Source organism: Strix uralensis, chromosome 18, assembly GCF_047716275.1.
Source record: "Strix uralensis isolate ZFMK-TIS-50842 chromosome 18, bStrUra1, whole genome shotgun sequence".
Classification (NCBI taxonomy): domain Eukaryota; kingdom Metazoa; phylum Chordata; class Aves; order Strigiformes; family Strigidae; genus Strix; species Strix uralensis.
The window spans coordinates 10,039,219-10,055,048 of NC_133989.1; the positions used below are offsets into that span (position 1 = coordinate 10,039,219).

A 15,830-nucleotide genomic window follows, 5' to 3' on the forward strand; every position below is an offset into this window, starting at 1 on the left:
CTTCCAGGCCTCCTTTCTCTTCTCCTCTGCCTCCTAAAGCCAATGCTATAATGCCACCATGCAGAGAAAGCGGCATTAAAATACAAAGCTTTGCTTGTGAGGATAGATTTGGCCTGATTGCCCCCTCACAGCTGCTGAAATATAGAATGTGGGAATGTGTTTGAAAAATCAGTAAGTGTTAAAGGGCAGTTTTGAGCCCAGAGCTAGAGAGAGGGCTGAAAGAAGAGATGGGAAGGACTGAATCACTCGAGACTTGGAAAATTGGACAGGGAGCATTGTGAGCTGGTAGCCAACGCCACAGATCTAGAATAGCCTGGGGAAGGGTTATTTTACAGACGATTGTCTGTAAAAATACCAGTTAGGACTAATGAGATTTATGTATGATGTCTGTGAACATTCCTTGAAGAGGAGGATTGTTGAACTACAGCCAAAAACCCACTAAATTTCAGAGTGTGTCTGAGCCACAGCACACATTTCACAGGGGAAAATGTTATCAGTGATGCCCCAAAGCAAGCACATCTTGGCTGAACTGAATTTAAACTTCAGCTTCTGTTGACAGGACAGGTTTGCAACTGGGGTGATCTCTGGAGCAAAGTTGTCCAGATTCATGGTCAAACATAGGAATGTAGACTAGTTTGTCTGAAACAGATTTGTTGTCCACTCGAGTCCACTACCTATCTCTGGCAGCAGCGAATAACAGAATCTTCAGGGAAATGTATAAAAAGTTTACAGTAGGTTCAGTATTTGTTTATCACACAGAGATTACAGATTATTGTGATAAAATAAGGACCGGTCAAGGACTGTAGATTTTCCATTTTTAATGCACTACCCTTCCATGTCAATCCTGTGAAATGAATTTCCATGATCTATGGAGAAATTGAACATCACTTGTTTTGAGGTAGTGTGTGCAAATTTGTCTGTGAAATAATTCTTCTGGAATGCAGGGCCCCTCCAAATTTGTGTGAACTCATTGTGTGAGTATTGCGAGGGTTGATCAGTTGCTGCTTCTGTTCCTCAACCTAAAATCTATTTGGACTTGGATTTCTTTGGTGTATTGGTCTAATACTTGTCCTCTTCCTTACTGTGTTTAAACAACACTGGGATATTAGTAATTTTGCTAGGTAAGGAAATGCCCTTCACCTTCTTTCTGTTTGGAAGTCGCAGAGCATCACAAAACTAATGCTGAAACCCTTTTTTTTATTTTTTTATTTTTAATTAGCTGCAGAATTCTTGAAACCTGACTTCCTTAAATTTCATTGCCTCTTGCACCTCCTACCTACAAGGTAGCCTTGCTTGCATGTCCCATAGCTTTTTTTGCTGGCCAGGCAGCAACATGTGCTGTGACAAGTTAAGGGCTACATGTGTGCTGGTTAGCCAGCCAGTGCGCCTATGCTGTTTGTCCAGCTGTGCTTAGACATAATGTTTTGCCAGAGAATTGGTGGGTGTGATGCAGATGACTCATTTATTTCAATTCCACTTTGATTTCCTTCAGACATAAGGATTGGACTAGAGTTAATTACATGATCACTAGTTAGTAGGCTTTATGTTAGCCTTGAAGAGTTTTCTGGACCAACAGTACAGACTTTGCACAGTGAATAAAGGCAAATGATTGTATCAATGGTGGGGGTAGGCTGGATTCTTTTAGGTAATGGTGCATCTAGTTTTGCTGATTGATTGTCATCATATTGTTATGACATTTTTTGAGTCACCAGCTGTGTAATAATTCTCTGGAAAGATACATTTCTACGCAGCCACTGTTATCCATAGCAACATTTTCTTTTGCTGATGTACGAAGAACTTTGCAGGCTTGATGGCTGTATTTCAGTGGTGAATGAAGTCCCATTTCTGGTATCCAAGGTGTGGCAAAGTGCTTTCTGACTGTAATATGCGTTATAGGAATTCAAAATCTTGTCAAAGAGCATCTGAAAGCTTTGTGTCTGAGATAAAATTTTTCCTTTTTTGATTATAGGGTTGCATGCTTTTGGGAGGCAGAAAGACGACAGACATTCCACTAGAGGGTTATCTGCTGACTCCAATTCAGAGAATTTGCAAATATCCACTTCTGCTTAAGGTAAACTAAAGAAAGTATTTCTCCAGATGGTTGTTTTATTCTTGGAGTGATTCTGCATTTTTTTAGCCCTGACTTTTGTTGTCACTACTACCTTCCCAGTTTGCACTTCTAAAAGTTGGATCCTCTCTGAAGAAAATGGCTTTTTATGTGTAGTCAGAAAGCTGTCTGATGCTGACAGGCTGCTAAATCTTGTAATGCTGTGGGTAGACCAGACAGGGTAACTTACTAACTAATGCCTTCTGACTTTGGTTCTCTTGAGATGTTTACTAAGGCTTGTGAGTGCTGTTTTAGCCACTTCCTGAAAAGCTGTGTTCAAATAGAATTCTATCAGTGTTCTGAGGGACTGGATGGCTCTGGGGACTCTAAATGGGATACATCTTTCATCACGAGGTCTCTAGTTTGAGTGTGTTCAGGTCAGTAATGATCAAAATACTGTATCATCTGACAGCTGTTTGGCAGCTTGTTTGAAAACTGTTTGGTCGACTCAGACGAGTTCCCAAAGGACTGGTGTCATTGCAGAAATGACTACTGCATTTGGGACTAATTGGCCCCCTTGCTAGTGTTGTTAGTGTAGGGGCTGAAGAATAAAAGACCTAAAAAGAGCTAACTTGCCTCTCATCCCTCCAAGTCAGGGCTGGGTCACATGCCTGGTGGGGACAAGGAGAGGAAAAAGGAGAAAGCAGTTTCTGGGAGAGCTTGCATCACTGGTGGCCTTGTAGCTACTCTGTGGCTAACAGCCACAAATCTTCAGTGAAGTCAGTCTCTTTCTCAATCAGAATAACATTACATTTACTAAAAGAAAAATAATTAATAAAAAATGTAAGAAGAAATTGCCTCATATTTTGAAAGAAAGGTCCCTTTCTGAGTTGTGGAAGAAAGTAAGAAACCTGTGATGATCTGGTGCTCTTGGTCCCAGGCTGACCACATGAATCAACTGCATGTCATGTAAAGCTGTTGCACTGCTGTGTCCATACATTCAGCGTGTTTAAGGGTTTTCATAGGTACAAGCTTGTTAGCTCAATACTGATCTGTTGTTCCATTTAAAATTGGTTTTTTATCTGATAAATATTTAAATTCTTTCTTTCCATCCAACTGAAGCTTTCAGAGCCGAATTTTCAAAATATGTCTTTCCTACAGGTGGATTTATTCTGTTGTCTATGCAGCTGTGCACAAACCCGTCTTACAGCAGATGTTCATGCACCCTTCCTTATGGACTTAGCTACTGGGGTTTATGTGTATATAGCCAGTTTATCAGTGCAGTCAATCTATCCACAACTCCATTTACAGTTTGAACAAACAAAAGCACACACAATTTAGGCACATAGCAGAAGAAGCTAGTGTGTGAGACTGCTACGAACATTTCTTCCAGAGTATTAATAATAGTCAAGACAGGGCAAGGATGTCTAGATCAGGAAAGCACGTAAGTGGCTCCAGCTCTGATTTATCTTCAGAGAGGACTGGTTATGTAGAGATAATTGAAAACCCAGTGATGCCTCAGTTTGTCCACTGTGTTTATTTGGGGTTAGTATGGAGAGAATTTGGTGCCTGTTCAGTCTGCAGATCTGCGTGATGACTGTGAGCAACATCCATGTGCACAGAAGGGGAGTTCCTATGGCGTCTGATACGGTAAACAGACCAGGGGATGTGGAGACCTTAAAATGTGCATTCCTGACCAAGTATTTTGATACTGTTTATGTTTTCTTGTTTTCAGTCTGTGGTGTATTCTGTGATTCTTATCTAGCTTTGTGTTCAAGAGTGAAAATTGGAGACTGTTTTGATTCCTTAGAGAGATCCCTTTTCTATTTTCCAAGAAACTTCAACCAGAGGAAATAGTGACTGGGTTCTTGATTTTGAACTGATCTCTACATTTGTGCTGCTACTAAAAGATGAAGTGTTAATCTCCTGCAGATTTCCTGTCATGGTTACCCTTTCTATGAAGGGAGTCATTAATGAGTACAGAGCCTGAAGACCAGGTTCCTTCATCTATTTATTCCATGCTGGAGATATCGTAATCCAGTCAGCGTGGTCAATATCTGGTGTATCCTTGCTATGCGTATCTAAAAGTGATCTCTAACCAGTTTTATCCCAATATTTTCCAAACTTTTTGGACCAAAAGATTACTGGTAGTACTCCATATTTCTTCTATTTTGCTCTGTCCTTGATAAGCTTGAAGTAGCTCTGACTTCAGTGGGGTTTCATGCATCGGATCTGACCACTCAGTATGTGGACCACCAGTCATCTCTCAGGCATGGTTTGGGGATCTCAGCTCTAAACCATGCACATGGCTGTCTTAGAGAAATCTCTACGTTTCTTCTGTACCTCAGTGCTGCTTCCTTTTTCTTTTTAGAATGACTTTGTTGCTGAATCACACATTGTTAATTAGACCTGCTTAATTTTTAAGCTTTTTGGGAAACATAATTATGAGTGGTAGACTTCTATCAGTTTGGATAATCTGTAGAATTTTTATCTACTGACAGAAGCTTGACTTACAAATTAAAATCTCTATTCTGTTTTGAAAGCTTTAAAAATATTAGAATGGCAGAACCTGCCAATACTACAAATTTTCCTGAAATCTCAGGGCTTTTACTCAAATGCTATGAGGATGCTCGCTACAGAAGCACACCTAAAAGAAATGCACACCTTTGATTACAAGGTTGTAGCATCATCAGTGCAATGACACTTTGATATTCTTCAGTTTAAATTTTCTCATTCCTCTGTACCATTCTAGGGCAGGTCTTTTGGAAAGTATGGGGTTCTGTGTTGGGGATTGGAAGAGCTACAAATGGACCAGTTTATCTTGCTTTTCTTTTTGTTTTGGAAGGGGGTAGTGAAAAAAAGACTAGAATAAAAGATTTCTAAACCTTAATTCAGATCTTTCCAAGTTCAATGGCAACTGTAGTCATTGGGCTCTGGGGATCAAATATTGGCCTGTGGAAATAAACTGGTGGTTTCCACTTTCTCACATGTGTACAGTTGTCTATGTCAAAAGGCCTGGTGGCACAAACCTCCTTTCTTTGAAAGCCAAAGCCAAGACCAGCAAGGCTAAGACTGAAACACTGTTTCTTGCCTTCAAGGCACAGTGGGGTAGAATAAATTTGTCATCTGGTGCCAACACTATGCCTTCCTGCTGGGGTGGGGACTCTGGTGTTTGGCTGTGGTGGGGTTGACCCAGACCCATGCGTACTTGTTGACCAAATAGCCATGAAGGGAGTGAACGGGAGGAGCTGTGAGGAGGTGTCTTGTGGTGTTGCATTCCATTTTTCTATGGATTTCTTTCTGTATACAGCCTGATAGAAATCACACACTGCTTAGTACTTGAAATTTCCTGGACAGGAAATAAAAGTTTTAAGAAAAAGCTGAGAGGAATTTAATTTTGGTTAGGCAACGAATCTGCCTCAGTGAGTGAGATTATGCCATTACTAGGGGTTGTTCAGCTCAGAAAATAGCTGTGATCATTAGAAAGTGTAGTTGATGCTGGTTCTCAAAGGTAATGAATTCATAGGGAATAAGTTGTTTCCCATTCAAGACTTGTTTGATACTTGCTAGCACAAAATTACCAGAGTGGACACAAATGTTTTACGCATGAGAGCAGCTAGGGGAAAACACAGGCTGATTCTCTTAGTGCTGACCAGGAAAATGCAACTCTCCAAGCAAGAAAAAAAAAAAAAGGAGATTTAAAAATAACACGACCCTCAAATTAAGTGTTTGCTCTCCCTTTGCTACTGAACTGCAGTTATTGCTCCTGAAATAGCTGTTTTGTATTCATGGGGATTGGATCTTATTTTATCTAATTCCCAGGGCAAACAGATACTATTGTATTCCAACTGATTAGAAAAGTCATAGACCAGAGCTATCCTACTTTCCTCTTTTACTTTGCTTTTAGCAAGAGTTTGTGAGCATCCAGATTTTCTGGTAACTTTGATATGACCTTGTTATAGCATAAGTATTTAGTATAGCTAAGTAGTTAGATTTGATAAAGATAGTATGAACAAAGTAATTCAGACTTGTCCGTGTTTGAAAGTCAACCTAAATTAGTAGGGTAAGGCACGTGTTTAAAATACTATAAGTGTTTTTTATTAATACCATATATGAGTATTCTTCTTCAGAATAATAGCATCTAGCATGAAATTAATTTGGGTTACTTAATTAGGAATAATATACTGGAATATTTCCCAAGTGCAGATACATTTTAAGCATATATTACCAATAGTTTCCAATATAAAGTAAGGCATCCTACTACTGGTGATCTTCTCTTTTCTCGTCCTCTGATGAAGCTATTTGGTTTTTTGAACTAACAAATGATGGAGACAGAACAATGATTCAAATGATGGTGACTGATAAATGCAGTTTCCATTTTTTGTGAACCAAACATTGCAGCTTTGGAGTGGCTGACTGTAAACAGGGGCTTTGGTTGGGTTTTTTTGGGTTTTGGGGGATTTTGAGTTTTAAAATTTTGGATGCTTTTGTTTGGTTTAATTTGCAAGTCTTACATAAGGTGTGAAGGATGGGACTCAAACCTAGCCATGGTGTTTCATAATCTCTGTGCAAATAGAGAAGTAATGAAATTAATATTTTTGTCTGTAATGCAGTTTTTTGTCTGTTTCAGACAGCATGCAGTAAAATTAGTACAGAATTTGTTGGTCAGTAAATTAGTTTTATCCCCAGTCTGAAACCTCTAATGTGACTTTCACTTCTTTTTCTTGCTGTGAAACTTCAGCAAGTGATTTGAAGTCTTATTTAGGGATATAGAAGTTCTGAATATTTGTTAGTGATAAGCTCCATTGTAAAATTTCAGTAGAAGTGAAAAAGGGGCTTGGACTAGTCTCGAACAAAACAGAACTGTGCTTGCTGTGATGGCCATTATAATTTGGTAAGAAGAAAAGCAGCAAACAGATGCATATACTGTGTGAGTGACTTGAAACTCCAGTGCGTTTAGGTACACTGGAAAGCTTGCCAAGTAAATATTTCTAGCAGAACGTTTTGGATTAAGGCAACTCTGTCTCACCAGTAATAATTGTATGACTCTGTATTAATTAGTGTGAACCACACTACTTAAGAGTAGAAGCAGCTGTTGTGTAAACCAATCTCTGAACAAAAATAGCCCTTTTCCCGTAATAAAGAGCATTTATGTCAGCAAGAAGAAAACCCTAGGGGAGTGGTGATCATGAGTTAATCACACCATTGGGGGTGGGGATTAGGAGCAGTCTCCTTCCTCCCAACACAGGAGGAATGTGCAGCACATGATAGCCACTCCCCTACGGGCTCCTGCTAGCCCAGCGCATGTCACAGAGGTTGTTTCTTGTTTGATGTCTATTCTCTTAAGGAATTGCTCAGACTCCAGCCAGAAATGCACATTCCACCTCTGATCCTCTAAAAATTTCTCCTAATGTACACAGCTCCATGGACGATTTAGGGCAGTAACTGTGTATTGCTTCATGTGATGGAAGACTCATTGGTCCTAGGAGGGACAGAAAAACCTGGATGCAAAAAGCTGAGTAACCAGATTGAGCCCTCGGAAAGCCCAACAGTAGGGCACACACAGGCCTTAATAAATGCAGTGCCTGGATTTTGAAAGGGAAAGATGGGAAGCCAGTGGTGTGGATACAGAACAGGATGAAGAAAGGTTAACTCACTGTGTTGCTCTTTTCTCCCTCTCCATTCTCCTCAGGGATGTTTAAGAAACAGAACCTTCTAATTGGCCAGAATTGGATTTATTTTATCTTTGGGGGTTTGGGGTTTTGTTGGTGTGTGTTGTTTGGTGTTTTTTTTTTTCCCCAATTCCTTTTTTCCTTCAAGAAAAGTGATGTTGCTCTTAGATTCATGACATTGGTTGAAATCCAACTCTGTGTAGCACAACATGAAAAATTATATATACCCTAGAGTTGCAAGGAACGCTGCCAATTTATAAATCATACTTCTGTCTTCCACACTTTTTATATATAATCACAAATAACTGGTAATATTTATAAAACTGGAAACATGTTTTTGTTACATTTTAATTTAGTGTGTGTGATAGATTTGATGGCACATTGAATATAATCTGTTTTACTGATTTATCATTGCTTGTCTAGTCTTTACCCTGCAGAAACATTGACATAAATCATAAATTTTAAAAATATACAGAACAAAAAACCCTGCTATGATTGGCACGTACACAGAGCCTAGTGTAACATTTATTTTCTGGTTAGTTTAAGTGGAAAATAAATTTTAATACAAGCAAATATTAAAAACTCTAAAATAGAAATATAGAACTCCTGGAAACATTTATATTCACAGAAAGGCTTGTTGTTTTTTTTTTTTTTTAAAAAAAGCACATTTTGAACTGTTTATTAACACAACTTCTGGAACTGATAAGCAAAGAAATATGTTGTCTTTGTTATCTCTGTAATCCTGAACTGTTCAGTAGGTAACCAACGGATGTATCTCTGAGACCGTATTTTATGTATGCGCTGGTTTGTAGCGCAAAGCGAGACAGCTTGGCAAGCAATGATTTGCACCAGTCAATGCACAATGTTAACATTCATTGTGCAAAATCCATGTTAAGCCATGTCTGAGTGGCCTCAGGAGTATAAAGATAGGAGGAAGGAATTTTTAAAATATAGAGACTTGTAAATTTCAGCTGCAAAACATGTGTTGGGTTGTCAGTTGTAAGTACACAGACAATCATTTTTGTGTGGCAAGGGAGGACGTGGGGAAGGATGACAGAGACTTCTTTTTTAAAAAAGATCGGTGAAGCAGAATAACATCCTTTTTTCTAGGAAATATTAAAATTGTGTTTGCATTAAAAAACCCTCTGGTTTCCTCTGCCTGCATTGTTTGCTCATCATCCCTCCTGCCACCTCTTTGCATCTTCCTATGTAATGTTCTTTTTGTTGAGTTCTCTCCCCTAGTTTGTTTGTTTGTTTTCTTGGGGGTTAAGTACAATTAGCAAATAGACAAATATATGAGCAGCTGATATGTTTTACTTCTTATTCGATTTAGTTCTTATATTTAGATTCTGTAATGTTCAGAACTCTTTTAGCTTTAAGCTATTTAAAGCTGCATCTGAGACTGAAATACTTAAGTTGGAAATCATTTTAGTCCATTGTATAATCAAAACCTGGCATTTCTGAGTAGATCAGATGTCGATGTCCTACCCTTCCTTTCTGTATGCTGTTCAGGAGGACACTACAGCTGGATGTAGATGTCTTGGAGTGCTCTGTTACTCCCTTTGTAAAATGAGTTGTGTTCTGTGTGTAGGTGTTATGAGTGGCACAACCTCAATCTTTGCAGCTGTGAAAGAGGCATCAAATAAAAGGAGAATTCTGTGCCCAGAGGACACAGTTCCCATTTCTGTCTTAGTTCTTTAAAGAACAGAGATATTTGTTTTTTTTCCCCCTGCCTTATGATAGGGAATAGCTTTGCAACTTTTTTCTTTTTTTTTTAAACTTCTTTTTAGATTTAGATTTTTAGATTTAGAGAGAGGATTTGGAGGATAATGGTGAAGATGATTGAGGCTGTGAAAAATACCAGCTTTTCTGTTCTCCACTACTGGTTAGTCTGAAGGATTAACAAGTCTGTAGCTAGAAAGTAAATGTGTTTTATGAATTACTTAAAGAAACTCTTTGCACAGAATAGTTTTCTGCAAGTGACAGCAACCTCATTTCCTGTCTCTATTAGTGCACAAGTTGCAATACATAAGATAGTAATTCCAGACAACAATATATATGAGCTCTATGGAAGACAAGACAGTCATACCCAAGGTTTGCCATCTGGTCTGTCTCTCAGCTGCCTTTCAAAATGTTGTCAAATGCTCTCAGAGTTTACACATCATGAATCTGTCACTAAAATAAACAAGTACCCGGAGCTCCCTGACTGCGTTTCAGAAGTGCTAGGCTCTGCTCTTTTGGGGAACGGCAGTGTCGAAGCAGCATGGCTCTTCCTCAGACGGCTTAAGACTAGACAGTGGTGGGACAAGTTCTCTGACTGTTTATGCTGCTTATGCTGTTGAGGCAACCAAGTGGCCCAGCCAGCACCATCCCTGCCTTTTCCAGCCTCCTCCCCTGCTCCTTGGGCAGAACTGCAGACAGCTAGCGGGAGTGGGGAAGATGCTGTTTATGGCAGCAGAGGATTGTTGTGAATGAAGAGTTCTTTCACTGTGTCTTGGTGATATTTCAGAAAGGGATGTTTAGACAGTGTTAGTGTATACATGCCTGTTTCCACAGCAGTGTGGGTGACACTTGAGCTGCAGAACTTCATGGATTTTTAATGAGAGTCATGTAGCAAAAATACTGCACTCTGTTTTGGAAGCATGGAGCAGAGGTTAGTGTAACCAAAATGCAACACCTCTCTTCTGCCTTTTCTTTTTTAACACTTACTTTTCTTGGCCTTATCTTCAGCAAAAGTGGAGTAAAAACTTGCGTAGGGAATTTCTTTTGTGGTATCAACTGATATTTGTATTAGCCAGCCTCTTTCTCCTGTGCATGTGCTTACTCACTCTGTAAATCAACCAAAAGTTTAAGATCATTAACTCCTCTCTCTTAATGGTTTTCCCAGCTGTCAGCACATTACCCATCTCCTCTGTCATCCGTCTGACAAGAGCCATTGTCAATCTCCACTTATAATTTTCTGAAAAGAGAAATTTTAGCTATGAGTAAATTATCAAAATACCAAATTTATGCAAAGAACTGAGTAGTTATATTTCATTGGACAGACATCAACACTCCTGTCCATTCATTTGGGCCTTTCTGTCTCCAGAATATGTCTATGTGGGAATGAGAGCACCTCCCATTGCCATATTTTGATTCTCTTGAGACTTGTCTCTTGCATTACTTAAAGGAGTCTCAGTGGCCAAGTAGTTTAATCTCAAGATGCAAATTTCACTTTAAAAGGTTATGCAAAACTGAGAAGTTAATAAATAAATACTTAAAATACTTTGCATTTCTGTAACACTGGGTCTCAAGATAGTTTACCAGTGCTAGTGAATTAAGTCTTGCTCCAACCAGTGTGAGGAAGCGGAGAGGAAGCACTGAGAAGGTCTGTGCGAAGGTGGAAACAAATCTGTACTACTTTTAACTCTAGCTTCCTCCTTTCAAATATGCCTTCCAATTTTGCTGGTATCTGAACAGCCCAAAGTCTGATTGTTTATTCTACAGGTACTCCTGCTAGTGGAAAAGTACAGCTAGGTATGCACAAACCTGTCACATGCTAAAGGTGACTTGTCTAAAGGACTTTGTAGAGTAGATCTATGAATCAACACTAAGGCAGAGAAAATTCCTTGATTTAGTAGCTCAGAGTGTCTGGATTAGCAGCTACTATAGCCACTATAAGTTAATGCAAACTTCAGCAGAACTTGAACTTCAGCACACATCCCTCCAGTCTGACAGGCCATGTAACTCAAGCCTAAAAGTACCAGTTAATTTGATCTAGAGGTTTTCTGTGGACATAAGTAAGTTTAGGAGCAGTGCCTGTATTACAGGCTGTGTGACCAACTCAGGCAAGGCAAGCCCCAGTAGTACTCAGGGTCATACCTGAAATCAGAGTGTATCAGCACCAAACAAGACAGCATAGCACAAAGACCTTTAATGCCATTATGGCAAAATTTTTTGTGGTAAAGAGACACTTGCTGAGGTTAACATGCTGATGTGGAGAAGCAAAACACGAATCAGAGCACAGACTAAGCCTAGTTGGAGGCTATGACAGGCATTCTGGGATTGTAATCACTTATCTTGGGTGGACAACAACTGTAGCAGGCTGTCTTTGCCCTTAGCTGTGGGAACTATGGATTGAAGCAGTTTAGCTGTGTTCAGACCACAGTGCTGTGCAGGCTCTCTGGCTATATTCAAACTCATTCTTGTGTCTCATGCAAAATGATGCAATTCAGCAGCAGTTTGCTTTTTAGACGCAGGACTTTAAAACAACCAAATAACATGTTGAGGCAAAACAGAACACAGTGAGAAAGTTAAATATTCCAGGCAATCTAAAAATGTGGGTCTTAAACACTATATTATATATCAAGATGAAATTACCAGCCTTAGTTAAGGTTTCTTTAATGTATTTTTATCCAATTGTGGCTGACTATAAAATGCTATTGGTCTAAAAAACGATGAATTGTGAGTTCACAGTGGTTACTGCTTTTGCCAAACTGGTTAATATTGTCAGGTCCCAAGGTTTCCCACTGCTGTTTTTCAGTGGGCAGTGTTTAACTGGGCTGTTGTGCATTGAATCAAGAGAAGCAGAGTCTCTCAGGAACTCTTTCAGAGCAGAGATGTTGTTAATCTCTGTGTTAATCTCTCTAGTTAAAACATGTGCCCCAACCTCCTAAACATAATCTGGGGAAGAGTCCTGCTGCTCTCTTGGTCTCTCTCCCAGTCCAGCACTTTTTCCCACTTTGCCTTTTGGGGACACCTCCTCACCTGCCATGGGCCTGTCTTGGAGGTTAAAACACTGAACTGAGTGCCAGAAAGTCTTGGTTCTGCAAGTGATTTGCCATTGGACAAGTTACTTTTCTGTAAGTCAATTTCCTCCTTCAAAAAGTAATGTTTTTATGTGTCAGGAAGTATAATAATGGGAGAGCTGTGGCTAGTGAATTTCCCTGCAATTTCTGGACACACAGACTCATCGAGTGCAGAGCTGTAGGTGCTTACCTGCATGTGGTGGGTTGACCTTGGCCGGCTGCTGGCTGCCCACCCAGCCACTCTCTTACTGTTCAATGGGGTGGGGGAGAAAATAAGATGAATAAATGCTTGTGGATTGAGATAAAGTCAGGGGCATCACTTACAAATTACTATCACATGAAAAACAGACTTGACTTGATCTATTGCCAATTAAAAAATATGTGGATAGTGAGATAGCCAGCTGAACATGAGCCAGCAGTGTGCCCAGGTGGCCAAGAAGGCCAGTGGTATCCTGGCTTGTATCAGCAATAGCGTGGCCAGCAGGGACAGGGAAGGGGTCTTACCCCTGTACTCGGCACTGGTGAGGCCGCACCTCGATTACTGGGTTCAGTTTTGGGCCCCTCACTACAAAAAGGACATTGAATGACTTGAGCGTGTCCAGAGAAGGACAACAAAGCTGGTGAAAGGTCTGGAGCACATGTCGTACGAGGAGCGGCTGCGGGAACTGGGGGGGTTTAGTCTGGAGGAGGCTGAGGGGAGACCTCATCGCCCTCTACAACTACCTGAAAGGAAGTTGCAGAGAGCTGGGGATGAGTCTCTTGAACCAAGTAACAAGTGATAGGACAAGAGGTAATGGCCTCAAGTTGCACCAGGGAAGGTTTAGACTGGATATTAGGAAGCATTTCTTTCCAGAACGGGTTGTTAGGCGTTGGAATGGGCTGCCCAGGGCAGTGGTGGAGTCCCCATCCCTGGAGGGATTTAAGAGTCGGGTTGACATAGCACTCAGGGATATGGTGTAGTTGAGAACGGTCAGTGTTAGGTTGATGGTTGGACTAGATGATCTTCAAGGTCTTTTCCAACCTAGATGATTCTGTGAAACAAAACCACTTTCCCTCCAGCCCCCACTCTTTTCCCCAAGCTCAACTTCACTCCTGCATTCCCAACTCTACTTTTCCCCCAGCCCTGGGCAGTGCAGGAGTTGTGAGGAATGGGGGAGTGCAGTCAGTGTGTAACATTTCCTCTGCTGCTCCTTCATCCTCATGCTTTTCTCCACTCCAGCATGAGCTCTCCACAGGCTGCTGTTCTTCAGGATAAACCTGGTCCATGTGGGCCCTATATGGGCTGCAGTTCCTGTCAGGAGAACCTGCTCCTCCATGGCCTCTCCAGGCCAATTCCTCTTCAGGGAATAGCCACCTGCTGCAGCGTGGGGTGCTCCGCAGGCTGCAGTGTGGGTATCTGCTCCATTGTGGTCCTCTCCATGGGCTGCGGAGAGATACCTTCTCTGGCTGGGTGTCTCCAGGGGCTGCAGGGAAATCTCTGCTCCAGTGCCTGGAGCACCTCCTCCCTGCCTTTCTCTCAGACTTTGGTGTTCACCGGGCTGTTTCTCACACACTTTTCCTCTCTGCCCTGCTGCATTTTGCCCTTTCTTGAACACATTTTCATAGAGGTGCCACCAGCTTCTCCAATGGGCTCAGCCAGGCCCTGCTGTGGGTCTGTTGTGGAGCCGGCTGGAACCGTCACGAGGCAGCCCCTCGCCTCTCCTCAGAGGCCCCTGCAGCCCCCCTGCCAGTGCCCAGGTACAGACACCCCATACACTGAGGTATCTGAGTTAGGAGAGGTGTCTTGCTGGAATCCCTCTTTGGTCAGTGGAAAGAGACGGGCTTCTCATGAGGGCAGTTCCACTCCTAGGTGAATCTGATTTATGCTTTGGTTGTATTTCTCTGTTGGTTATAGATCTAAACAGCCTAGGTCCTAAAGCTTCATGTGGGTTGGGATTAACCTACACCTGATCGTTTCTGTAAGTACTGTGGGTGGGGTGTACAGCCTAGCATTATTCCTGTAAGGCCATAGTTCATGGAAAACCCTGTTTCCATAGCTCTAGTTGTTCCTGATAAGACGTGCTACAGGCAGAATTTTTATCGGATGGAAGGGGCCTGGTGCAGCATCACTAAAATACTGGATGCACATCACTGGGGCCTGTATAGCATCTAGACCATGGTTAGGTCAATGGTCCATTGCATGTCTTTGAAGTGCACAGGGTGTTTTTTATGTAACCTTGTAATTTATTTGGCCTTGGTTCATGCTGGAAGCAAACATGTGACACAGCAAAACGTATTTGGCTTGAGCTCTCTTAATTCGGCATATTTAACATGAGCAATTGCTTCATCTATTTAGCAGCATTCATATAAAACGGCAACCCTGCACAGGTGAAGAACAGAGAACAGCATCTACAGTAACATGTCCACAGTTCTCTGATTTTGCGATGGTTCTGGCATTTTCCTATGGGATTGCACACTAATACTTGTGCATTTCCATGAACCGCTTCTAAGTTTACATTGCATGTTTTCTTTTCTTTTCTTTTTTTAAAGGAATTAGCTAAGAGGACTCCCTCTAAGCATCCAGATCACCCAGCTGTCCAGAACGCATTACAGGCCATGAAGACAGTCTGCACAAATATCAACGAGACCAAGAGACAGATGGAGAAACTGGAAGCCCTTGAACAGTTGCAGTCCCACATTGAAGGATGGGAGGTATGATGTAGGACTAGTGACCTCCCTGGAGGCAGTTCGCTACGCAGTTTAATGGGCTGAAGTTTAGTGACTCACATGGTGTACAGGGATTTCCGTTTCTTACATGATGTGTAAATGCCCTTGAAGGTGTGGGCAGCATCACTCTGAGTTTAGAATTTAGTGTTTATTTTGGGTGTGCAGGCTGCTGCTAAATTATAGCAGAACAAATGGGATTATGAAAGAAAGAAGAGTGTTAAAGCTAGAGTGGACTGAAATTTCAAATGGGCAGATATCCTTTGAAGGACAAATAGGTCTAGAAGATGAAATCAGGACTGGTCTAAATAACAAGTTTCTTTTTCCATTGCTACAAGCCTTTGGTTTTTTTGGGAGCTTTGAAAGTTAGTTTGCTTAGCTTCATATGGATTTCCTGTATAAAAGGTAAAGGTTAGATTAGCAAGCATTAGGAAGCAACTGGTATATTTGTGTTTGCTTCAGTTAAGTTACTCATGGATGTGTTTCTAGTGATGTGTTTATCAGTAGGTAGAAGCATTTACTGTGGAAGGGAGAAAACTAGAATGTGAAGCTTGGGGGAAGAGGAAATCTGGAACAAGAGCCACAGTATAAATACTGGGAAGTCAGGATGGTGTGCAAACG

At 41.1% G+C, this 15,830-nt stretch overlaps 1 protein-coding gene across 2 annotated transcripts in view; it reads left to right on the forward strand.

Annotated features, from left to right (window-relative positions):
* The window catches only part of PREX1 (phosphatidylinositol-3,4,5-trisphosphate dependent Rac exchange factor 1), a 173,165-nt gene that overhangs the window by 80,693 nt on the left and 76,642 nt on the right, over positions 1-15,830 (forward strand). For both annotated transcript variants that reach the window (XM_074887940.1, XM_074887941.1), the window contains exons 5-6: positions 1,970-2,071; positions 15,036-15,197. In XM_074887940.1, the coding sequence (XP_074744041.1) occupies positions 1,970-2,071; positions 15,036-15,197 (264 nt within the window). The remainder of the gene's footprint in view (positions 1-1,969; positions 2,072-15,035; positions 15,198-15,830) is intronic.